Here is a 25,977-nt window from a genome sequence, read left to right as displayed (position 1 = left end):
TTCCTACGCTTCCGTGTTGCTTCAGTATTTGATGTCGAGTTCATTCAAAATAGAAGAAACTGATTCAAGAGGATTGTCGGTGCATATCGGGGTGTAGTAATATGCGAAAAGAGCAAAAATATGATCACGCCGAGGACTGAATGATCACGCTACTGGGAATGCATATGATCATGTCAAAATGAGAGTTTTGACTAGGATATGGAGATTGCATCAAAAAATCTAACCAAAATTAGTCAAAATATTTGATCCGTTGATGACAGAATACTAACCAAAACCGAATTAAAATTATTAAAACCACTTGAAAAATGAAATTCGCTGCAAGTCTAAACTAAAAAGTTAGTGGGCTAAATTTTAGCCTAAATAATTTTTATCTTAATATAATATAAATTAATGTAAAATTAGTTCGTACCGTATTTTTTCGATCTGAAACTATCAACTTTTTAAAATAATAAAATCGTATTAAGTTTGAATATGGTGTAATCCTATCTTAATCCAAAAATCATCGACTTTAATTTCAGTAGACCAAAATGAATCATATTTGATATGATCCCGTATCAAAATATACAATAATCAAGCATTGAACATATCAAATATTTTTAATATTTTAATATAAACAAACAACCATACTTAATGGGTAAATACGTTCATTTGTAAAAGTAACAGTAAAAAGAGCGAGATTATTTTTTACCCCTTATCGGATATGTCGATAGAAATTTTTTGTCCGATTTAAACGGAAGAAGGGCTAATACGCAAGGAAACATGGCTACTGCGTATATCTGACATACTACAATGGCACGAAGGTATGTTAGTTTATGTGCTAATATCATGAGATTTCGAGGGCTAATCTATAATAAACTCTAAAATTTACGGAGTAAAAGTTAAGTGATCCTGAAGGGTTGTTGAGAAAGAGCCATCATCACATTCGTATTCAAGATCTTCAAAACCCCAAAACTCGTCTTCCTCTTCCTCTTCAAATGGCATTTTCCACCTTTCTTTATCAATCTCTCCTTCCATTAACATTACTTTCAATACCTGTCAATTCAGTTGCACCACAATTTTTGTTATAAATATATGCAGACAAAACAACTACATATATTTACTTGTGCAATCTCTATTCTAAGATTCTTGATATGCCTTTATGCAAAACTTGTCGAGGACGAAAAATATAATTTTAACAGAGATACTAGTCTGTGCATTCTGTATACACACGTAGTCGTGAAAGTGAAACTAAGCGTGTGATGGTTGAACTAACCCGTGAGAGAGAATTGGCATGCATGCCAAACATTAAACAAATCAAATCCTTGTATATTTTGTCGTCGACTGTTAACAAATGTTTAAAGTCGCATCACAGTTCACAAGCAAACAACTACACTTATTGTGTTTGATTTCTACTGTACTGCAATTTGTTTGATTGTAATAATAATGCATATTAAACTACAAATGCTTAGTTGTTTTCACGACCCGTGAAGAATGAAGATGTGAATTACCGATGATAATTGATATCTATGAACACATTTTAGTCCATTCATGAACATCATGATCAGGATAAATGAACATTTGTTAACTTCTAAGTCTGAGTCTAGTTAGAGTTGAACGAGATATTCATGATATACTAATAGATTTCTTTGTTAAAATCAAAACTTTCTACTGGTTTTCGGACATTAGCCGGGACTAAAATCTAGTATGTTCCTCTACTTCCTCCCCTGCCTGGGAGTTAAAAGTTCACAAAATGTACAGATGAACAGAGTACAAGAGTTATTTGCAAAAACAAAGTGTGGGTGTAGGTCAAATTAGTCAAGTTAAGATCCATCTAATAATCAGGTATCAAGTTAGGTATAATATTCATCAGCAGGTACAAAACTTGATATTTACCTCACTCATTGTCGGGCGCCACGTGGAAGAAGCCCGAATGCATAGAGATGCTGCAAATGCTAGCCTGTTCAACTGCTTGATATCATATGCATCTTTAAGCCTTGAATCTACCAGTTTCTCGTTATCTCCTTGGTTCAGTATTGGTTTAGCCTACATATTCAGTAGAGTTCACATTAAGAGAGGAGAAAATCCCAAATAGCTAGTTTGAAATTGTAGGCATTACCCAGCTATGCAAGCTTTGGTGAGAGCCATCCACTGGCTTCTTGCCGGAGATAATCTCTAAGAGAAAAACTCCGAAAGCAAAAACATCAGTCTTTTCGTCCACAACTCCATGTGTGAAATACTCTGGAGCTAAATGCCTAAAAAATTATCTAACAATCACATTACTAGTTCGCACCTAATAAAAACAGTCTATTTATGAGGAAAAAAGGATAATGCTGCATACATTGGGATCTGTAGTACTTGTTTAAATTAAAGCGCGAAGAGGAAAATAAGTTGCTAAAGATTTATATGGCTATAAGAAATTAATGTTGCATACCCAAATGTCCCCTCAATGGGAGCTATAGAGTGATGAGTCCACTGAGTTGGCAGCCATTTAGCTAATCCAAAGTCAGATATCTGTACATTACATATGAATCACAATCATCACTGTGATGTTAATCAAGAGAGTTCAGCATTCTGTTTTATATTCTCCTACCATATTTAAGCTGCTAAAATCATGGAGAACTACCTGTGGCTCAAAATCTGCAGTGACCAGAATGTTGGAAGTTTTGATATCTCGATGAATAATTCGTCTTGGACATACTTTGTGCAAGTAATGAAGGCCTAAAGCCGTTCCAACTGCAATCTTGTACCTTGATTTCCAATCCACTGTTGGCAAATTCTCATCTGCAAAATATACACAGCACTATTACATTGCTACTCACTTATTAAAAGAGAAAGTCATTTAGATCAAGCAACACACACAACACATATATTTGTTACCATGAAGAAGAGAATCAACAGAGCCTTTGGGGTTGAAGTGAAAAATGAGATAAAGTCCATTGTCAGTGCAGCAACCAAGAAGTGAAGATATATTTGGATGGTTGACATGACCTAATGTTCCAATCTCTGATAAAAACTCCTTCTCTTTCCTCTCATCATTTGATGATTTTGTTAGCCTTTTTACAGCAATTGCAACACCATTTCCTAACACTCCCCTGTATACCTCTGCGTACCCTCCTTTTCCCACCAAATTATCTGCAAACCAATTTCACACAATCAAATTTTTACACACACACACAAAATATGCAAGCATACTTGTAAAGAGACTGAGAAGTACCTGAGTCAAAACCATTGGTTGCTTCAAAGATTTCATCAAAGCAAAAGCTTTTCCAAGTGCACCTTGGAGATTGAAAAGGCTCTGAGAAGGACACACTTTTATTCAAGTCACCATTCTTGTTTTTTTGATCACTGACAAGACAAACTCTTTGCGATTCTTGTTCATCAAAGCTTCTGCGTTGCTTGATATGAAAGAGTTTCTTAAAGCTTCCTGAACGAATATATTTCATATTTATTCTACCAGATATATTAGTTTACAAAGAACATCCTATGCAGATATATAGAGGAGTTGACAAATAATGCATACATTTAAACAAGAATGAAACATCTCTTTCACTTAAAAAAAAAACTGTGAAAGGCATATTATGAGTATTATACTTAACAAATTGAACTTGAAAAAAGCGATTATATTTAAATATTATTGAATTTGTCATTTGGAATGTGATCTTGGAGGATAATAAATGGTTCAACTAGGAGTTGTTAGATGGAGCTACCAGCATAGAGTGTTTGGGTACTATGAAATTGACGTTATGTACAGGTTTATAAACAGGTTTATAAATTTTAATGTACTACATTTGTGATACACCATAAATGATTTTAATCCTTTATCTATTTTGGATTAATGGTGGATTGTTTCTCATTAAAAACTTCATCTACATGGTTTATCATAATGTATACATATTATTTTGCCAATCTATAATGTATGCATATGTTTGGTTGGATAGTTGGGATTAAATAACAAAATAATTGGTGGGTTTTTGGTTAGACTTTAACACAATGTTTTAAAAATGTACATGGCTTATGAGAAGCTTGCCCCCTGTAATATTAACAAAATGTTCAGGTAAATAACAAATGGATGTAAATGTTTCATCAGGCCAAGGAGATTGTAGTTAAAGAATAACTTCTCCTAAATGACTATTGTCATCTTTCTTCATTAGTCAAAATTATGACCATTTTTATGCATCAAAAGCTAGCATTTTAAAGAACCTGATTAGGCCGTAATTCGGGCCGTGCAGGTCGAATTTCGCGTCGGGCGTAATTCGAGTCGAGTTTAATCGAGTCGACCCGACTCGTTTAACTAAGTGAGTCTAAACCTTTGCCCGAACTTAACTCGTTTAATCGAGCCGAGTCAAGCTTAGTAAAACGAGTTCGGGCTGGACGAGTCGCGAGAAGTCCGACCCGAATTACAACCCTAAAACTGATCAACCAAAACTAAAAAGGAAGTAGTGATTATAGAGAAAATGGTTGATACTTTAAGTAAGAAACAGGGAAGGGGAGTATTAAAAGGAGAAAAAGGGGTTCATAAATCTAAACAATGAAGTGAAGAATAATTGTTGTCCGAATAAAGTAAAACCAGAACTTTGGTAGCTAGTAAAGGCCAAGGGCTGTCGGACCACAAGCCTTAAAAGCTTCCCCAGGCCACCTCCTAAACTCAAATAGTCTAGAGGAGCATGCAACCAGAACTAGTCACATACACATACAATAGTATTTAGTTTTTTCTTGTTGCTCGTGATACTTCGGTTTCCTCCATATCAGTATCATTGACTAGCAAGTATAATACAAAAAGGGTCTCGCTAGATTTTTTGTCAAGCAACTCCGCGCAATCTAGGTAGATATTACATATAAAATAATTGTGGATGTTGCATGTACAGTCTGTAAACATTTTATGTATGCAAGTCAATACAATTATGACATTGACACCCATTTGTACATGCTTGCTGAATGGAACTGCAGAAATTGATTAGCAAAAAGTTACTGGTATGAATGTGTTACACTACTACCATGAATGTGTTGTATTCTACAACTTGGTGGGTTATCTACTTTTTCATGTTAGACGGATACAAAATTTAGGAGTTCGTTTGTTTTATGGTCCGGTTAACGGGAATCTTTAGTGTTTGAATTAGTAATTTTAACATATGGAAAGATGCGATTACAGAGAAGATAGAGAAAAAATATGATGCAGAAAAGTTATTTTAAATAAAATTTAATCTACCGACAAAAAAAAATCTGAATCGATTATGTTTTTGGTTAAAAATCATATGAATCTAATTGTTTCTGCATGCTTATTATGCAGTCAGCTGTCAAAATTATGTAGACGGTTAACAGCCCATAACCCGGCCTTGTAAAATTAATGTTGACAAAGGTCCATACCAAACTTTTAAGATGTTGAAGACAAGTACTCTGCAGAGCTAAAATTGATAAGCCCGTGTCAACAAACATAAGCAATTAGAAGATGCCAAGCGCAATTGGAAATGAGGACTCTAGGGCCCATTGTTTGAGAGTTCAAATCTATGCCGAAAAGAGATATTCAGAACATGACCACTCTCATAACTATTTATATTTTGCAACTCCCTTTTAAAAACATTTATTTATGACAAGAAAAATTAATAAAATACAAAGATAAATCATTTTACTAACAAGACATTTGACTAAATTGTTGTGACTTCTCTCTCTTATACATGTGAGAGGTGAAGGGTTCGATTTCCCTGTTCAACAATAAAATGTTGGGAGAAAGTTGTGATGTCTCTTTGCAGGCTTGCCTTTTAATACGTGTGCAGCTTAGATTAATGAAACAAATTGACGTTAGATCAGGACTTGAACAATGGAATGGTGAGAGCTAGGCTTACTAATGTTACACTTTTACGACATTTCAGGGGCCTTGCAGCTTAGATTAATGAATTAAATTGACGTTAGATCAGGGATCTCAATTTGAAAAAACCAGGTGCAGGAAGAAGCTGCAATCATATCAGGAAACACAGATACATGTACAGAATACATAGCCATTCACCTGCCACATTATCTGAACCAAAAAGAAAATATTTGACTGCTTTTCTTATTAGCGGAAAAACTAGATTCAAAGAACTCCGTGGAAAGCATCTTTTAAGACTTACCAAAAGAAAATATTTTTAAAATTTTAAAATGGTGAAAATATTAGGATGAATAGGTGGCAAAGAGTCTAGATTAAATTATTTTTAAGGAGCAGGGTATTTTAGAAGGAGGTTCGTGGTTGCGTGACCTTCTACTTGATGAACACACATTGAGTTTTATTGATATTAAGCAACCGCTCTAAAAACTCAAAGTTGGGTTAGAGGAAGACCTTTCCAAGATCTTATTTTAATATTTTAACAATTGAAATCCGGAACTTAGCATTGTATACATCCTGAATTTCACTGGATAATTATTATGTGAATTAGGGAGGTACACCTAATCTCGCAATGCATTGGGCATATACTTGTGAAATGATGTTCTTGATTTACAGTAAAACTAATCAATTATCTTTTATAATCTTGTAGATCGACAAAATCGATTAAACCAGATAACAGAAGCATTTACATGCAACAAGTACATCATTAAACAAAACACATCTGCAGATGATACACAACTTGATCACAGTTTCCTATTAAGCTAATCTCAAACTGCTGTTGCTTAAGCATGTGTAGCGTTTGTAGATCATGTTAATCTACTAATTTATCCACATAAACAAGAAAGTAACACAGATTGAGACATCATCTATGAGTCTCCAGTGGACCGCCAACAATACTTTTAGGCTTTCCAGTACCATAACAGGCAGATTTAGCTACTACATTTCTCAACATCCTTGATGAGAGACTACGTGAGGAAACAGATGCTAAACTACGAACATCTACTTTTCGAGATTTATGGAGGCTGAGCCCTTGAAATTTCTTCTTTGTCTCTAGGTTTATTTTGCACTTCTTTAAGAACAAACTCAAACTATTTTTCTTTGGTTTCTCGGATTGGAATCGAACACGAGGCGTAGATAGTCCCAAGCTTTGAACTGCTGGTGGAGGACTTGGTGGTGGTATAATCTCCGCTTTGGCGGGATCTTTTGATGTTCCCGGCAACTTTTCCCATTCAAAGGGAACACTTCCTGGATTTTGATAGAATAATCGAGAGGACTGGTTGACCGTAGAATTTCTTGAAAGATTTGTTTTAAATAATACTCCGTCGTTCTCATTTGCACATGCTGTACGTTGCCCATGTTCATCATGTGTTTGCGGATGCTCTTCAATCTGAACGTGTAAAATTAATGTTTAAAATTAAAATATATATTGTTGCAGAACTATTAAAGGTATGCTGTTTTGCAATGTTTCTGCAGGAGATACTCAAGCAGTAATTAACTTATTATGCATGCCAGTTTAGCAATTAAATAGAAAAATAATAGTAATAACAATGACTAACTAAGATTTTAGCCTCTCAACACGAACCTGCAGTATCTCTGTCATGTTCCATGGACTTCCAAACCGTGATTGCTGCACAGAAGAATTACCATTCGACGAAGATGAATACGTGGACGAACTTCTAGAATCATTACCTGATCCAGTTAACTCTCCATCAGAGTCACCAAATTCAATAGTTTCGTACTTGTGCACACCAGCTGTAACATCTCGTCTCTCATCAATCTTTGTTACATGTATATTTTTCTTGCTTCCCTTCTTCCAAAACCTAAGCTTGGACAGAGAGCTAGTCTCTTTATAAGACTGAGGGTTTGGCAAACGGTTATGCTTAGCTAGCCATCTGTTTTGCACCGCTGGAGGAGGGCTAGGTGGCGGAATAATATCTTTACGTGGTGGATTCTTAGCCTTTCCAGGCTGCATTTCCCATTTGAAAGGAACAGCTCCTTTTGAGTTGCGATAGTATACTCTTGACGATAACCCGACGGAGGATGCCCGGGAGATAATTTTATTCAAGTGATGATATTCGGCATCGCCTTCAATTAGAGAAACTCTGTTAATAGTACAATCTATTTTCTCCATCTGAACCAAATTTAATGACAATGTAGTGTTGCTATGTATGTGTGTTTTCTCAACAAGTCTTTTAGGCTTTAGCTAATAAGTTTTAAGGATGCCTTGGGTTAAGGTGTATCATATATATAGTCAGATGTTTAGTGTAAACCACGTACTGATCTGATTGTATGCGTTGAATACTTGAAAGCTCCAACTTCAACTTGGCTATGTCAATTGTTTAAGGATGACGGCTGATTAAGCAGTTGACTTCGATCTATCATTGTTGCTCAATGACCAATACTACTACATTTTCATATTTTCATGCGCAGAGTTCCCATAGTTTTCTTGTTTCATCATAAATTTTCTCTACCGTAGAAAACTTTACTTCTACCAATTGGTATTAAATTTTTCTTAAGACAAATTCTAATATTAACTTACTTTGGTCAATCTGTTAATCTTTCGGGATCTATGCAAAAGCATCCTTTTCATTCATTTAGAGTTGAGGCATTGTTTATGTACATCTAACTAGGGCTGCACAGCTGAATTGGGTCGGTTTGACCCTTTTAAAAGACCCAATCTATTTAGTACGAGTTATTAAAAATTTTAACCCATTAATCTCGAAAAAATTAAAAAAACCCAACCTTATTAATCGTTTGATTGGGTTGGTTAGGGTTGGATTGATCGTAGGGATGACAAATTAATCCGATCTGATGGATATCCGATCCGAAATATGAAGTTTGGATATACCGAACCCGAAGTTTTGGATTTGGCTTTTTTACCTATACCGAACTGATACCCGATCCGAAATCCGAAATCTAATCCAAACCTGATCCAAACCCGAAACCCGATTAAAACCGACACAATTATTATAGATTAAATGTAATATTTTAGATGTAATATATATATAATTTACATATTTTTCTTATATATTTGAGTAATAGTAGATTATTATTAAGATTGTCAATACTTATTTAGTGAATAATAACTTTTTATTTAAAAATCAACTTTTATTATGTAAGATGTACTTTGTATATATATATAAATATTTTTGATGAAATACAATATATTATGTTATCAACATATCTTAAATATTACTTATTATGTCAACCCGTGCAATATAATGTGTTTAACTACTGAGTAGGTAATGTATTTTAATTTTAGCTATGATATAAATGTGATTAATAGTGTGTGTATATATAATAATATTAAATTTGACTACATTATTCGTAATTTTGGATACCCGAAAAATACCCGATCCGATCTGAAATCCGACGGATTTGGATTTGGATAACCCGACAATATTTGAATTTGGATTTTACAATACCCAATCCGAACCCGACCCGTTGCCATCCCTAGTTGATCGGGTTGTAAAAAAAATATTTTATCACAATCATATTATTAGAAATGTCATGATGCATAATTTTTAGCATAAAGATATTTAAATGAGAAATTCACCGTCACATATAAATAAGTAAAATTAGCTGAACTATATAGAAAGAAAAAATCTACAACTAATGGAGTCCATTACTGTCTCCGGCAGTCTAGTTCCAAAATCCAAACTTAATAGTAGCACAAGCACATATCACTCCATAATTTGTAATTAGCTAATAATTTTGTATTTATGTTCTTTATCTTTTAGTATCAAGTAACATGACAAGAATAAAAACAAATAAATTATTTTTAAAAACATGCGCAAAAAATCTCTACACTAATATCTTATAAGTTTATGTACAAGTAATATATGAGTTTAAATAACTACTTTCGTTTAAAGGAATAGAAGTGTAGAGGCATGATGGTAATCAAATGATCTGTCTTGTAACTTCTAGTGTTAATATCATATACTATATACATATACATGTCATACAACGAATGCTTGGTTAACCAAATTTACGTTTTAGAAGGACAGTAGTGAAGAAGTGATTCAATGCATGAAATATTGGACTATATAGTAATCTAGACTATAACTATTTAAATTAGTGTATATATATAATCGTTTTGGGTTGGGTTAAAGTTGTAAATATTTAAATTTTGACCCAACCTATTACAAACGATCCAATTAAAAATCAACCTAATTAATCCACAGTTTTGAATAATTTGGTTTGGTCAACCGAATTTAGGGTTGAATTGGGTCAGTTGTAACGGATTGGATAAACCATGAGCAGCCCTACATCTAACCCTCTAACCCGACTTGCTTAAGGCGCAATGACAAAATTGGCGCTTAACGCGTCTGTGCTTAGCTTTTCTTACTTTGGAGTGACTTAACAATGTACCTCTTTTCATCTTGGGTAAGCAATACAAAGATTGATGCATTATAGAGTACAGAGTACTACAAATTCTATTACCTTTTGACTTTGCAAGATTGTTTCCTCAAGCTACACGCTTACGTATTCACCTTGGATCATCGACCTGTAGGTTTAATAACCAACATTCATACACCTTTACAGAATTAATCACTTAATCTAAAACTCAAATTCTAATTAGAATACCAATTTGTGTGATTGATTACACACACATATGACACATATGTAGGAGTCATGTTAAATCCTAAATTTTCGGCCAAATATCCAGAACAAAAACACGATATATAGGTATTATTAGCTAACATGGTACTCGCAGGCTGCAGCTACGTTTCTGCAGTTAGCACGCAGGCATGTGGAGCTCTTAATTAACCCCCCATGAGACATGGCTAATTCACATTTATCACTCCACATGCATGAACTTTATTGCTTCACTTTCATTCTTTTCGTTTATTTAATATGGATTTAGTTTGCAAATGAAGTGATTGGCTAAATTATCAAAAATGTTATGTATTCTTGTTGTTTGTGTACATAGAATCTTCCTTGTTTCATTAGATTTATAATTTAGAGTTGACATGAGATTCATAATTGACTTTTTGGGTTTGGTTTCCTCCTCTTGAGGGGTTGACTAAGCACGTAGATATGTCAGATCAAAGTGACTTAACAACCTCTTAAAACTACCCAATCTTTGTTTACTTGTATTTCAATTCTACCTAACAGAACCGAACTACTTCTAATTTTAATCTCTTGTTAATGTTTGCAGCAGTACTTGAATCATAATTCTACCTAACAGAACTGAACTACTTGTAATTTTAATCTTTTGTTAATGTTTGCAGAAGTACTTCAGTTGTTGCAACAAATGAAGCTTCAACGAAGGTAACAAGCCTAGGAATGAAAGAACCGTTCAACTTGGACTTCTATGAACGGATGCTAATAAGAACACTGGTTGTTTCCCCCGCCTTATTGTCAGAAGAGAGCCACAGCTTTTGTGCCAAATTCAGGCAAACTGCCAAGGATAAAGTTGTGGCTAATCCCACGAAATCTCTTTCACTCCCATTACCCAAGGTGTATGCGAGTGTGTGTAATTATTAGATAAAAAAAAGCAAAATTATTAGATCAGTCATTAAGATGGCTTTCGAAAACAAATGTTTGTAAATAACACTATGTAATCAATCATTATCCATCACTAGGCTGCAAGAACAACCTATTGCCGGTCTATAAAATTTCAGTTTTAATAAAGACGTAATCTACTCAGACCTCCTACAAGCCATAATAGAACTCGTTTCGCTTTGTTAAAGAGCCCATCATATAACACCAGGCCAAAGGTACTTCCTACGAGCTTCCACTTGAACATATAGGACTTCAACTAACAGGATCTCCAATCAAGCTGCTTGAGTCTCAGGTTGCATAGCTGCTTGAGTCTCGGGTTGCGTTCCTTCTCTATTAGGTAAGTTTGGAATATATCTCCAGCAGCGTTTGTGAACCCCACTTATTTTCTTTGGAGCATCTGCAGGAGGCAAGCCTACACAAAATAAGGGAATTAGCATGAAATGTGCTCGAAGCAGCTCCAATATGAACATTTAAGAAATTAGCTTTAATTTTTGACATTTCACTAAAAAGATCATCTTGCCAGTATGGAAGATCATTATATCGGTATAAGGGTTTCCAGTAACACCAGTATCAAAATCATATTAGCTAGATTTTAGTATGAGATAATTAGTCGGAGAACATCCTAGATGCTCTAACAAGAGTAACAAACAACCATTGATGCTGGTCAAAGAAAAATCCTAGACGTGCTCTTACAAAAGTAACAAACACGAACTGATCATTTTTGTTCTATAGAGATGACAATTATACATTCTAGGACCCAGATTTTTAACCATACATATCTGTACTTACAATATCCAACTGCAGATAATAAGATTTTTCACCACTGTATACTTAAACACCAGCCATACTTAAACTGCCACATTAACTAAGTTGGTCTGAACATTGTATGTTATTACCTTATACAGCAATGCACATAACTCATTACAAGAACTGCATTCATTTTAGAGCTGAAAAGGAAGGAAGTATGGGCTGAGACTGGGTTATTAAATTCTTTTCAAAACTTCAAATGCTTTCCAAATTTGTGTCACGGAACAGGATTAGTATATATTTTATTACCATTAAATTAGAGTACACACATTTAAGGGATTGAAAATTATATACCATCACCTCAGACAGGAATGATGACTTCTAATTTGTTCAACAGATTCATATCAGTAATACATTATATCACAGAAAAAAAAGCATGATACGTGCATCAAACATAATTTGTAAGAAATTATTGTTCTTAAACCTATTAGAATTTTCTTAATTATCATAGGTGTTTTTTCAATTGGTCAAAATTTCAATCAAAGCATCTGACATGGAATAAGTGTCATGTTCAAGGATCCGATATGGGTACAGCTTCAAGATCGGATATATCTTGATTTCCAGGGGATCCAATTGAGTAAAGCGTACGATGTCGATGGCCCAAGGTAAGACCGAAAAGTACGAGTAACACTGAGCAGAACAATCTTATTTTCTTCTATAAAGCCCGACTAATGCCCCGTTTGGTATTGCTGTTGCAGAAAGTTACAGCAGTTTTTTGCTGAAAAACTGTCAGAAAGGTGATTGGTAAATTCTAAAATCCGCTGTGTGAAAAAACGCTTTTGGTCTAAAAGCTTCTGTTAGCAGAAGCATGTCTCTCATACTTTTGGAAAAAACTGTTTTCAATTTTTGCACGAAATAACTATCAGTTTCACCATCAAACCTTCTCAAAAACATTATTTTTATATATTATATCTCAAAATATGCATAAATTAAAAAAATACCAAACAATCATCTAATTTTCCTGACAGCACTTTTTCCAATGGCATTTTTCTTACAACACAACAGTTTTCAACAGCAATCCCAAACGGAGCCTAAGTGGTCATCATCAATTAGAAATGCTAAAATAGAACGATAAAACCTGATCAATCATAGCGGCTTATCTTTAGTCAGCACATTTTCCAGAGTTATACAATGTAGAGATCAGTTCAATACTCTGTATTCTGATGTAGTTTCAGTTTTTTGAATACAACCTATAGTTCTTTAATTTTTGAATTTGGAGAAAGCAAGGTTAGTAGTCATAACTTATACAATTGACATTTGCTTGCCTGTACCGGTGTTTGTCATAAAATTCAACAATTTATATTAAATAAATTATTTCAGGTCGTGCTTACTTCAAAAATATGTAACCGGTTGTTCCCGTAGGTATATTTCAAACTTCACAACTGCATAGATTAAACTCATATAAGTTCCTACAAAGTACCGACTGTATGTTTGGAAGCTATGACTATATGTCAAAAGTTTATAGAAGCTCAATTTGCTATATTAAAAATGTAAATCATAAAATATACAAAGGGAATAGATTATCACTACAAGAAATTGCAGGCACAAGGGGTAGCCAAAAAAGCGAAAGAAGTCTACAGATCAGAGATGAATCAGGAAAAAAAAACTTGATTGCTATTTATCGGATTGACTATCATTATATCGTTCAAAGAGGCCTCTTACAGCTCCATACATCCAACCCATTAAAGCAACATAAACAAAGCAATCAATTTCTCCAAAAAAGTTCAAACCTTTAAGACAATATGAATAACATCATCACTGGAACACAAAAACGAATACTCACCGTCTTTGTGAACAATTCCCCAAGCCTTCCCATGCTTTCCATCCTGCAGAAAAAAACATCAAGGTCCAAAGCCAAAACCACTAGTATATAATCAAATGCACACTTCATAATACAAAGGGAAATCCAAATCACAATCCCGTTAACAAAAATCTTATAACTCCATTTGGTCGAAAGGAACGAAATCAGGTAGAAACTAAAATGAAAATTATATCATAAACATTTTTAATCCTTCCATTCCATTCCTATCAACGTGAATCTCAGTCTCACCGATTAGAAATGGCTCTTCCTCCTCACCTTTTTCACGAAAAGCTCATAAGAAGAAAAAAATAAACTTTCTTTCTACCCCTAATCATCCCCACTCACATAATTCTCTCCCAACTTTAAATTCATTCACATTTCGCGGAATCCCATTCCTCCCTAACCCTATCATTTCATTCCGTCCAACCAACCCGAAACACACACTAACAACTACAACTAACACTATCCCTTAAACCCCCAATACACCCCCCCTAAAAACCAAGAATCAAACAGTACACCAAACTATTTCCAAAAACAACACAACCCCACATATCAAAATCAAAACTTTATCAAAACCCACATCAAGAAACACCTATAAATTCAAAAAAAAAGTCGATGAAAATAAATTACCTTGTAAAGATTAAGCTTGGTGATCTGATAAGAAACACCAGACCAATGAGTTTTAGCAAAATGATAACCAACACCCCAATTAGGCAAAAACTGAGCCACTTCAAACAGATTCTTCTGCTTCTTTTTCTTCCTCTTTGGCACTGTGGTAACTTCTGTGCTGATAGGGTTTGAGGTGGCGGCTGATGAAGTGCTCATATTTCTCATCAAATTAAGTGAAAATCTTAATAACCCTGTTGTAGATTTTCCCATAGATGATGATGATACTAGATGGGTCGCCATTTTCAACAATTTCGTTTCAGTGCATTCAGTTCTTGGTTCTGTATAATGTGTATAGACTATAGTACAATTTTGGGTTTTTTTCAAATATTTCCCATTTAGGAAAAGTGATTTACAAATACGTTCTATTTTTTTTTATAGTAGCTAACCCGCAGCCGCTACTTTTGGGTGCGCACTGTGTTTTCACGCAATAACCTGCAAATCACGTGAACCAAGATAAAACGCATTTAAGCGACATGCGACATGCGATATGCGACATGCGACATGCTCTGACTCAGGAGGCATAATCATAAATTCTCCTCCCATGAGATTTGAACCTGTGACCAAGAGGATAAGTATGTACTAAAACATTTTTTTTCCTAATTTAAAATTAATCATGATGACTTTTATTATTCCATAACTTTAAATGATTTTTTTTATACCTATCTTTTACTCCCTCCATCTCGTTGTATTCTATACATTCAATTGGAGCACGGAATTTAAGAAAACATGGAATGTTGACGGGAAAGAAAAATAAGAAAATTGGGTAAAGTGATGAGACCAATAAATAATTAATATATAAAATTAGTGTAATGAAAGAAAGTAGTGGATGTAAGTGGGTGTAGTTAATTTTTCATGGCATATCCGAGCATAAAACAAGATAAATAAAGACATTTGAGCACTTTAATTGTAGTCGGTGAGCAACTCCATCAGTATGGGTGTCGCGGTCCCAAATCTTATGTATGGCATGACATTTTTGGGTGTTTTTTTATTGGAATTAAAGGGTGATCAAGGGATGCAAGAGAAGTTGTCAATTTTTGGCACTTGCTCTGAATGGAAAAAACTCAATACTTATATTAAAAGTATAAGATGTTCATACCCATTATATTACATATACTTTTTTATATTATTTGTTTGAAAACCATGTAGGCACCTTACATGGGTACCAACTATTGGACTTGAATGGTGCTAAATTTGATATAAACGAAGATATAAATAAAAAATATTATTTATGATGAGTTGGACATGTTTGATACCCCCAAAGGGTGCCTCTATTGTAGATGTTCTTATGCACGTTACTAAGAGTTAAAGTTTAATGAGTTAAAAATTACACAATTAAAACCTATGAAAATAGAGTACCACAATCTATGACAAAATTACCAAACTTACTGTGCGTTCATGAATAATTGTTGTACTTTATACTGTTTAATATATCATCTAGCTTGTAATTGCGTTGTTTTTAATTTATTACGATTGTATGGTTCATTTAAGTTCATATAAGTGAACCCTAAATAGTCATGCCGGGGGTGATGTTTTTAAGTCTTGTTATAAGTGACAAGTTTTTTTACTTCATTTTCTTTCAGTATTATAAAGCCCATCTTCTACCAAACAATCATATCATCCCATCAATTCTTGTATGTAATTGCGTGTAATAAGCCAAGCCTGGAGAACTTATATGCACGTTTAACGCTGGAAGAGGAGGAGAAGGGAGGAGTCGTGATCGGAGATGAGGAGATTCAGGGGCATAAAGAATCTTTCGTTTTGGTGGGTAGGTTCTTGACGGAAAAAATATTAATTTTCAGGCGATGCAAAATTTGATGACATCATTATGGAGACCTAAGGAAGGAATGGAAGTATATGATTCGTTCGTGTTTATCATATAATGGATCTGCATAAGGTGTTTGATGGAGGCCCGTGGTCATTCGAGTAGAACATGTTAGTGTATACTAGGGTGACTGGAATGGAGGAGACACGGTCAGTTCCACTAAATGAGGTGGATATATGGGTATAGATTTATGATCTACCCATTGGCTTCGTGTCGAAAAATGTCTTGAAAAGTGCTGGGATGTATATTAGAAAATATGTAAAGACAGATGCAACAAGCGTAGATGGTACATGGAAAACATATGTGCGTATAAGAGTGACTCTGAATATTGAGAAACCGCTGGAAAGAAGGATGAAGATTAAAAAAGAGGGGGAAAATTGGAGTTGGATTAATTTCAAGCACGAAAGATTGGGAAATTTCTGTTTTGTGTGTGGAATCATTGGGCACGTTAAGTGGGAATGTAGTGTGGTCTATGTTAACCCATGTAAGGAGATTGAGAGAGCATATGGAGTGTGGTTGAGAGCAATAAATCGTGATGTTAAAAATAATGTGGGAGTACGGTGGTTGCGAAACGCAGATGGAGGACCTGGGTGGAGGGCAGTATGTGGTGGTGAAGGGAGAATGGCAATGGCGAGTGGTAGTAAAAATGGTAATTAAGTCGAGATTTACGGAAGATGCTGGTATTATGCGCGAGAAAGAAGGAAATTATGAAAAAGTTGTGATTGTACCAAGAAATCAAGAGCATACAACATGGATAGTGATATATTAAATTTAGATGAAATATCAACGGAGGGAAATGTGGTTTTGGAAATAAAATGTAAGAGAATGGAAATGGACCATAACTACTTGGGCCTCAAATAAATATTGGAGAAAATATGATTGGTTTAAACGAATCAAAAAACTTGCAGGGGCAGGTACTAGTCACCAGACCCACCGAGGATTATGAGTTTTTTAGTCTGAAACTGTTGTCGGATGGCCAACCCACGAGCAGTTCGATCTCTAAAAGAAATCACTACTCAACTCAGGCAAAATTTATTTTTTTTATCAAAGACATTAGTAAAAAAGTCAAGAATTGACAAAATCTGTAAGATTATTGGTTATGCAGGGTATTTTGATGTGGACACTCAGTGTCATGAATGAGGTTTATCCCTATTATGGAAGAATGAAACGACAGTAGAAATTAAAGGGAGTTACAATCATTACATAGATTTTGAAGTTTATTATGCAGTAGTGGGAAGGTGCAGGTATACTGGATTTATGGATGTTCGCAAAGACAAAGATATCGAGATTCGTGGAATTTTCTTCATACTCTAGCTGGTAAGTCAAGCTTGTCGTGGTGTATACTAGGCGACTTTAATGATACTCTGTATAACCACGAAAAACAAGGAGGAAGAATGCACCCGAGATGATTAATGGAGGGGTTTGGGAAAACGATAGCTGAATGTGAGTTAAAAGATACGGGTTTTGTTGGCAACGAGTTCACCTGGGAAAGATCAAGGGTACTGCAGCTTGGGTTCAGGTACGACTTCATAGAGGGTTTTCAAATCCAGAGTGAAGCAAGTTTTTTCCAAAGGCTACAATTAAAATTTTGGAAGTGTCAACATCGGACCATATGCCACTTTTGTTCAAACTTAATAGAAAGGTTTATATCCCATAAATGAGAAAATTCCGATTTGAGAACGGATGGATAAGAGAGGAACAATGCTTGAAAGTTATTCAAGATAGTTGGAATCAAACGGAAGGGATGAATATTATGGATAATATGACATATTGTTGTATTGAACTTGAAGAATGGAGTGGAGGATGAATGTAGGAGGCTCACAAAAAATTCAGAATTATAGGAGAGTGATGATACAATTTTGATCAAGAAGAGATAGTTAGGGAGTGTGTAAATACGATGAAGCTAGGTGGGAATTCCTAAAGTTGTTGGAACATCATGAAATATACTGAAAAAAAAGATTGAAATAATTTTAATTAAGAAAATGAGATTAAAAAATGAAATTCTTTCACAAATTTGCAACAGGACGCAAGAAAAATAATCAAATCAGGAAAATCAAGGATAAGAATGGTATTTGGACGGAAAGCAGGGAAGGCATACAACCGATTATATGTGAGAATTTTGCGAACTTGTTTAAAATGACGAATCTGAGTGTCAGTTTGACCAGAAAGGGAATGGTGAATCAGGTTACAACGGAACAAAACCAGAAGCTGAGATTGCCAATTGCAAGCGAGGAATTCAGAAAAGCAGTATTTGAGAGGCATTCGGATAAATCACTGATAAGTGGCATTTTATACCACTTAGAACGTCTTAAAATGGCTTAAATTTGTGTGTTGAAATCAAGTATTTTGTGTATTTGATGCGTTTTTCTAGTGTTTATGCATTTCAGGGTATTAGTTGCATTTCGGGGGAGGAATCATCAAGAATAAGCCTTGGCATGTGTTCACCATTGCGAAAGGAAAAAAACGGGCAGATTACGGCGAAGAAACGGAGCAAAATCAGATTTTTTCCAGTAGAGGTCTGAGCGCCCGCTCAGCATTGCTGAGCGGCCGCGCAGCAAGCTGAGCGCCCGCTCAGCTATGCTGAGCGGCCGCGCAGGGTCGGGGAAAAAGATATATTATTTCAGGACTTCTACTTCTGTTTGGTTTCCACTTCTATGTAATCTGAGTTTTATGGGACTATTATATAAGTAGATTTGAGACTTTTTTCACAAGGGGGGATTGAAGAAGATCGTGTTTTTATGCAAGGAGCGAAGGAGATAAGGAAGAAGACCGATTTAGCACACTGCAACGAAGAGGAAGCATATCTTCTTGTGATTCTTGTTTCGTTGTAACGTTGGATGCTAGTTTTCTTGCTTTGAACTTATTTACTCTTGTGACGTACTCTGTTTTAATATAATTAGTTTAGTTATTATTTTCTTGTGTTTGTTTATCATGATTTCATATGAACCCATGATGACGATAAGTGCTATTATGGGCTAATCGTGATCATGGGGTTGCAACGGATTTATTATGGAATTCTTTAGTTAATTGTTTAATACTTTAGTGTGTGATGATTGTATGATATCTAGTATTGGTTGTGCGTAGTCGTCTTATGTGCGTCGCGAACATATAAGATAGGGTGTTAATCTCTTGTGAAGCGACGATGGATCTTGAGATTTAGAACTTGCCATACTAGCATAGGTTCATGTACGTTGTATATGATTAGTGGGTAACTCTAACAGTTTTATTTGCCCTATGTAATCAAAAGGAATAACTTGTGCTTAAATCGTTGTGTTGTCAATTTCTGTAGACATATAGGAACTCAACATAATTGATGACTATTCAACTTCTATCTTAATTGTGGATGCTTGGTAGAATGGTATTAGTACAATGAAAGTTGGCTTTTATCAGTTTCGTGTTATTCGATTAATATCATCACTGTCACATGCTAAAGGTAATAACAATGGCTATTGAAGGAAGTAATAATGAAGTTGTGATCTCATGAGTGTTTTATTGTTGATAAATTGAAGTGTTAGTTAAGTGAATAATTAATTAGTTAATTGTAGTTAAATATTTAATCAACAATTTTAAGTGTTAGTGTCTTAACATTGAGAAGTAATCATACATTGGTGAGTGAGTTTAATTAGACAATAATTCAGTCGGAGTCTCTGTGGGAACGAACTAGAAAGTATTCTATATTACTTGCGAACGCGTATACTTGCGTGAATATTAGTGCGTGATTTCGCCCTAACAAGTTTTTGGCGCCGCTGCCGGGGACTCGGCGTATTTGTTTAGTTTATGTACTTACCATCATTGGTCATTAGGACTCAGTGATTAGGACGTAGTAGTTAATTAAGATTTTCGGTTGTGTTTCAGATACTTTAGCAAGCATTTATGCAAACTCGTTCTCGTGCTCGCAAGAGGACTTTAGATACAGCTGAGGAGACAGACGAAGTTCTTGATATTCCGGAGAAGTTAGATTTTGAGGATTCGGATTCAGGAACTGAGCAGAAAGAACCAGTAAACATGGGAGATCGTATTGTTCAAGCTGATCCAGCTCTTATGGATTTTTCTCGGTCTAAAATTGATGACATTCAGTCAAGCATCCTTCATCCGACTATTCAAGCTAACACCTTTGAAATCAAGCCGGGCACTATTCAGATGGTGCAGAATTCTGTTTCTTTTGGAGGAGCGGCAACTGAAGACACCAACATGCACATAAGGAATTTTGTCGAGATCTGCAGCACTTTTAAGTACAATGGTGTGACTGATGAGGCTTTTCCCATTCTCACTGAGGGACAAGGCTAAAGACTGGTTACATTCTGAACCAGCTGGGTCCATCACTACGTGGCAAGATCTTGCGCAAAAGTTTCTGGTGAAGTTTTATCCGATGGCAAAGACTGCTGCTATGAGGAGTGCTCTTACTCAGTTTGCGCAGCAACCTACAGAATCTATGTGCGAGGCTGGGGAACGCTACAAGGAAATGTTGAGAAAATGTCCACATCATGGAATGCCGGATTGGATGGTGATCACTGGTTTCTATAATGGTTTGGGGGCCCAATCTCGGCCCATGCTTGATGCAGCAGCTGGAGGCGCCTTATGGGCTAAAAGCTATACTGAGGCGTATAATCTTATAGAGACAATGACTGCAAATGAGCATCAAAACCCAACTCTGAGGATGACGTCAGGCAAGGTAGCAGGTATTCTGGAAGTTGATGCAGCCACCGCTATTGCAACCCAGCTCCAAGCGCTATCAATGAAGGTTGATTCTCTGGCTACATATGGAGTTAATCAAATAGCTATGGTTTGTGAGCTTTGTGCAGGTTCTCATGCTACGGATCAGTGTTCTCTTGTCAACGAATCTGTTCAGTATGTGAATAACTATCAGCGACAACAGCAGCCTGTGCCAGTAACCTATCATCCTAACAACAGAAATCATCCAAATTTCAGCTGGGGAAATAATCAGAATGCTATTCAGCCACCATATCAGCAAGGAGTGAGTAAACAGTTTAACCCACCTGGATTCCAGCAACCACAGCAGTATGCTACAAGGCAATCATATCCTCAACAGGGAAGTACAGCTGCACCTACTAGTGCTGATTTTGAGGAACTTAAGCTGTTATGCAAGAGTCAGGCGGTTTCTATCAAGACCTTGGAAAATCAAATCGGTCAATTAGCCAATGCAGTGCTCAATCGTCAACCTGGCACCCTTCCTAGTGACACGGAAGTACCAGGCAGAAAGGAAGCTAAAGAGCAAGTCAAGGCTATTACCTTAAGGTCTGGAAAAGTTGCTGATGCTGAAAAGGCAAAAGAAGTAGAAGCTGAAATTAGAGATGAAGAACCTAAGCAAAAGGAGAAAGCGGCGGAGCCAAGGAAGACTAATGTTGAACACACTCTGCCTGAGGCTAATACAGGGGAGAAACAGCTCTATCCTCCACCACCTTTTCCTAAGAGATTGCAGCAACAAAAGCTGGATAGACAGTTCGGGAAGTTTCTGGAGGTGTTCAAGAAACTTCACATCAATATACCTTTCGCTGAGGCTCTGGAGCAAATGCCTAGTTATGCGAAGTTTATGAAGTCTATTCTTTCAAGGAAGGTGAAACTGGATGACCTTGAAATCATTGCTCTCACGGAAGAATGCAACGCTGTTCTGCAACAAAAGTTACCACCAAAACTGAAAGATCCAGGAAGCTTCACCATACCTTGCACCATTGGCAATCTGACTTTTGACAAGTGCCTTTGTGATTTGGGAGCAAGCATTAATCTGATGCCGTTGTCGATCTTTAAAAAGCTGGATCTGCCTGATCCAAAACCCACATACATGTCGCTACAATTGGCTAATCGTTCCATTACTTACCCAAGGGGCATAGTGGAGGATGTGCTCGTCAAGGTGGATAAGCTCTTCTTTCCTACAGATTTTGTTATTTTGGATTTGAGGAAGATAAGAAGATTCCCATAATCTTGGGAAGGCCTTTCTTGGCTACTGGTCGTACCTTGATAGATGTGCAAAAAGGTGAACTTACTATGCGGGTACAAGATCAGGATGTGACCTTCAACGTATTCAAGGCAATGAAATTCCCTACAGAAGATGAGGAGTGCTTAAAAGTGGATGTGATTGATTCTGCGGTTACTTCGGAACTCGATCGTATGCTAATGTTTGATGCATTGGAAAAGGCCTTAGTGGGGGATTTTGACAGCGATGATGAAGATGGCAACGAGCAATTACAATATCTGAACGCTTCTCTCTGGAAGCGAAAGCTGGACATACCGTTTGAATCTCTTGGTACTTCTGACCTTAAGAATGCTGAAGGAAAGCTCAAACCATCAATAGAGGAAGCACCTACCTTGGAGCTCAAGCCATTACCTGAACACTTGAGGTATGCTTTTTTAGGTGATTCATCTACGTTACCTGTTATTATTTCATCTGACCTTTCAGGTAGTGAGGAAGACAAACTCTTAAGGATTTTGAGAGAATTCAAATCGGCTATTGGATGGACCATAGCAGACATCAAGGGGATAAGTCCTTCATATTGTATGCATAAAATTCTGCTAGAGGAAGGTAGTAAGCCAACTGTGGAACAACAGTGAATACTGAATCCTATCATGAAGGAGGTGGTGAAGAAAGAAATTCTGAAATGGCTAGATGCAGGCATCATTTATCCTATTTTTGACAGCTCGTGGGTGAGCCCCGTATAATGTGTACCTAAGAAAGGAGGTATCACTGTGGTCGCAAATGAAAAGAATGAGCTCATCCCCACTCGAACAGTTACAGGATGGAGAGTATGCATGGATTATAGAAAATTGAACAAAGCCACAAGGAAGGATCACTTCCCTCTTCCATTTATTGATCAGATGCTTGACAGGTTGGCGGGTCATGAGTATTTTTGTCTTCTGGATGGATATTCAGGGTATAATCAGATTTGTATTGCACCTGAGGATCAGGAAAAGACTACCTTCACTTGTCCATTTGGCACGTTTGCTTTTCGCAGAGTTTCGTTTGGGTTATGTGGCGCCCCGACCACTTTTCAGAGATGTATGATGGCTATATTCTCTGACATGATTGGAAATAATGTCGAAGTGTTCATGGACGACTTCTCCGTCTTTGGACATTCATATGATGAATGTTTGAATAATCTGCGCGTCGTACTCAAAAGATGCGTGGAAACTAATTTGGTGCTCAATTGGGAGAAATGTCATTTTATGGTGTGTGAAGGCATTATTCTTGGGCATAAGGTCTCTAACAAGGGTCTGGAGGTGGACAAGGCCAAGGTGGGAGTCATTGAAAATCTTCCCCCACCTAATTCTGTGAAAGGAATCCGTAGTTTTCTCGGTCATGCGGGTTTTTATCGGTGATTCATCAAGGACTTTTCAAAGATATCTAAGCCATTGTGCAATTTGCTTGAGAAAGATGTGCTTTTCAAATTTGATGATGAATGTTTGGCAGCATTCGAGACTCTCAAGAAGAGTTTGATCACTGTACCAGTTATTACAGCACCAGATTGGACAGAACCGTTTGAGATGACGTGTGATGCGAGTGATTATGCGGTAGGTGCAGTTCTGGGACAGCGCAAGAAAAATCTCTTCCATGTGGTCTACTATGCAAGTAAGACTTTAAATGGGGCCCAATTGAACTACACCACTACTGAGAAGGAGCTTTTAGCTATAGTCTTTGGTTTCGAGAAATTTCGATCGTATCTACTTGGTACGAAAGTAACAGTATTCACTGATCATACGGCTATTCGCTATCTAGTTTCCAAGAAGGATTCGAAGCCGAGACTCATTCATTGGGTGCTTTTACTTCAGGAATTTGAGTTAGAGATCAAGGATATGAAAGGTACTGAGAATCAAGTAGCTGACCATCTCTCTAGGTTGGAGAATCACGATTCTACTTCACAAGATAGGACGTTAATCAATGAATCTTTTCCAGATGAGCAGTTGTTCGCAGTTCAGGAGGAAGAACCATGGTTTGCAGATATTGTAGACTATCTCGTCAGCAATGTAATGCCTCCTAATTTGACATCCGCTCAAAAGAAGAAGTTTCTGCATGAGGTGAAGTGGTATATGTGGGATGAACCATATTTGTTTAGGCAGGGAGCTGACCAGATCATCAGGAGATGTATCCCGTTCTGTGAGACGGAGGGGATATTACGAGACTGCCATTCCACGGTTTATGGTGGACACTATGGTGGAGAGAAGACGGCAGCTCGTATTCTGCAAGCAGGTTTTTTTTGGCCTACTTTGTTCAAGGATGCTCATCAGTTTGTTTTAAGGTGTGATCGTTGCCAAAGAGTGGGAAATTTGACAAAGAAGGATGAGATGCCATTAAATGTGATGCTTGAAGTCGAGGTCTTTGATGTTTGGGGAATCAATTTCATGGGGCCTTTTATCTCGTCTTGCAATAATCAATACATCTTGCTGGCAGTCGATTATGTCTCAAAATGGGTAGAAGTTAAAGCTTTACCGACAAATGATGCAAAGGCAGTGCTAAATTTTCTTCATAAGCAAATTTTCACAAGGTTTGGAATACCTCGGGTAATCATAAGTGATGAAGGATCGCATTTCTGCAACCGTAAGTTCACTTCTATGATGCAGCGTTATAATGTGAATCATTGAGTAGCTACTGCCTATCATCCGCAAACAAATGGTCAAGCGGAAGTGTCTAACAGAGAGATAAAGCGCATTCTAGAGAAGGTTGTTTGTCCGTCAAGGAAGGATTGGTCTTTAAAGCTCGATGAAGTTGTTTGGGCTTACAGAACAGCATACAAAACTCCACTTGGTATGTCACCATTTCAGTTGGTGTACGGTAAGGGATGTCATCTACCTGCGGAGCTTGAGCATAAGACCTACTGGGCATTGAAGAAGTTGAACCTGGATTTAGATGCAGCTGGTAAGAAAAGAATGCTTCAGCTTAATGAACTTGATGAATTTCGACTTCAAGCGTACGAGAATAACAAAATATATAAGGAAAAGGTGAAGAGGTGGCACGATAGGAAGTTACATCCTAAGTTATTTGTGCTAGGGCAACAAGTTCTCTTATTCAACTCTCGGCTCCGACTTTTTCCTGGGAAGTTGAAATCAAGGTGGTCTGGACCTTTTATTGTCAAAACTGTGTTTCCACATGGAGCGGTGGAAATTTTTGAGAATGATCCGGACCAAGCATTCAAGGTTAACGGTCAGCGGTTGAAGCACTACCATGGGGACATGGCAAACCGAGAAGTGGTTAGTGCCATTTTGTTGACTACTTGAGAAGGGTACGAAACGTCAAGCTAATGACGAAAAAGAAGCGCTGCGTGGGAGGCAACCCATGATTTGTTATTACAGGAACCCTTAGAAGTTAATAACCTATCCAAAAACACAAAAAAATCAGAAAACAGGGGCTGGAATTTTTTTTTTCCAGTGACCCCCTGAGCGCCCGCTCAGCTTTGCTGAGCGACCGCTCAGGGGTCGAGTACCAGAATTTTTTTTTTTTTACAGTTCAGAAAAAAAAAATAGTTGTAGCCCATAAACCCACGATTTGTTCCCACTACCCCATCATTTTAACCCTTAATTCCCAAA

At 36.6% G+C, this 25,977-nt stretch overlaps 3 protein-coding genes and 1 non-coding gene across 4 annotated transcripts; all 4 read right to left on the bottom strand.

Moving 5' to 3' along the window:
- Positions 1 to 562: 562 nt before the first annotated feature.
- Positions 563 to 3,537, bottom strand: LOC141721172 (putative receptor-like serine/threonine-protein kinase At5g57670). Its single transcript, XM_074523942.1, has 7 exons — positions 3,194 to 3,537; positions 2,857 to 3,111; positions 2,603 to 2,760; positions 2,411 to 2,490; positions 2,096 to 2,231; positions 1,873 to 2,022; positions 563 to 1,032 (listed from the first exon to the last, which is right to left on the bottom strand). The coding sequence occupies exons 1-7, from the start codon at positions 3,420 to 3,422 to the stop codon at positions 865 to 867; spliced, it is 1,176 nt and encodes a 391-aa protein (XP_074380043.1). The 5' UTR covers positions 3,423 to 3,537; the 3' UTR covers positions 563 to 864.
- Positions 3,538 to 6,614: 3,077 nt separating this feature from the next.
- LOC141717210 (uncharacterized) lies at positions 6,615 to 7,976 on the bottom strand. The gene is made up of 2 exons (XM_074519305.1): positions 7,419 to 7,976; positions 6,615 to 7,223 (listed from the first exon to the last, which is right to left on the bottom strand). Exons 1-2 carry the CDS (start codon positions 7,965 to 7,967, stop codon positions 6,699 to 6,701), a joined length of 1,074 nt encoding a protein of 357 aa, XP_074375406.1. The 5' UTR covers positions 7,968 to 7,976; the 3' UTR covers positions 6,615 to 6,698.
- Positions 7,977 to 11,300: 3,324 nt separating this feature from the next.
- LOC141721171 (uncharacterized) lies at positions 11,301 to 14,960 on the bottom strand. The gene is made up of 3 exons (XM_074523941.1): positions 14,583 to 14,960; positions 13,935 to 13,977; positions 11,301 to 11,756 (listed from the first exon to the last, which is right to left on the bottom strand). Exons 1-3 carry the CDS (start codon positions 14,859 to 14,861, stop codon positions 11,617 to 11,619), a joined length of 462 nt encoding a protein of 153 aa, XP_074380042.1. The 5' UTR covers positions 14,862 to 14,960; the 3' UTR covers positions 11,301 to 11,616.
- A 5,867-nt stretch (positions 14,961 to 20,827) lies between these two features.
- On the bottom strand, positions 20,828 to 20,934 carry LOC141722769 (small nucleolar RNA R71). Its single transcript, XR_012575772.1, has one exon. It is a non-coding gene; the product is annotated as a small nucleolar RNA R71 (small nucleolar RNA).
- Between the last annotated feature and the right edge of the window lie 5,043 nt (positions 20,935 to 25,977).

Source organism: Apium graveolens, chromosome 4 (assembly GCF_009905375.1).
Source record: "Apium graveolens cultivar Ventura chromosome 4, ASM990537v1, whole genome shotgun sequence".
In the NCBI taxonomy this organism is placed as follows: domain Eukaryota; kingdom Viridiplantae; phylum Streptophyta; class Magnoliopsida; order Apiales; family Apiaceae; genus Apium; species Apium graveolens.
The sequence above is the reverse complement of the archived record's forward strand: the minus strand, read 5'-3'. Positions and strand labels throughout refer to the sequence as shown.

What these genes read in the sequence shown, in the direction of transcription:
- LOC141721172 (XM_074523942.1), bottom strand. Translation starts at nt 3,422, where the DNA reads ATGAAATATATTCGTTCAGGAAGCTTTAAGAAACTCTTTCATATCAAG. An exon ending in AACCAATGGTTTTGACTCAG is followed by an intron (nt 3,112 to 3,193) that starts GTACTTCTCAGT and finishes ATTGGTTTGCAG; the next exon opens with ATAATTTGGTGGGAAAAGGA. An exon ending in GGCGCCCGACAATGAGTGAG is followed by an intron (nt 1,033 to 1,872) that starts GTAAATATCAAG and finishes CTGAATTGACAG; the next exon opens with GTATTGAAAGTAATGTTAAT.
- LOC141717210 (XM_074519305.1), bottom strand. Translation starts at nt 7,967, where the DNA reads ATGGAGAAAATAGATTGTACTATTAACAGAGTTTCTCTAATTGAAGGC. An exon ending in ACATGACAGAGATACTGCAG is followed by an intron (nt 7,224 to 7,418) that starts GTTCGTGTTGAG and finishes TTACACGTTCAG; the next exon opens with ATTGAAGAGCATCCGCAAAC.
- LOC141721171 (XM_074523941.1), bottom strand. Translation starts at nt 14,861, where the DNA reads ATGGCGACCCATCTAGTATCATCATCATCTATGGGAAAATCTACAACA. An exon ending in CCAAGCTTAATCTTTACAAG is followed by an intron (nt 13,978 to 14,582) that starts GTAATTTATTTT and finishes TTTTTTCTGCAG; the next exon opens with GATGGAAAGCATGGGAAGGC. An exon ending in GGGAATTGTTCACAAAGACG is followed by an intron (nt 11,757 to 13,934) that starts GTGAGTATTCGT and finishes TATTTTGTGTAG; the next exon opens with GCTTGCCTCCTGCAGATGCT.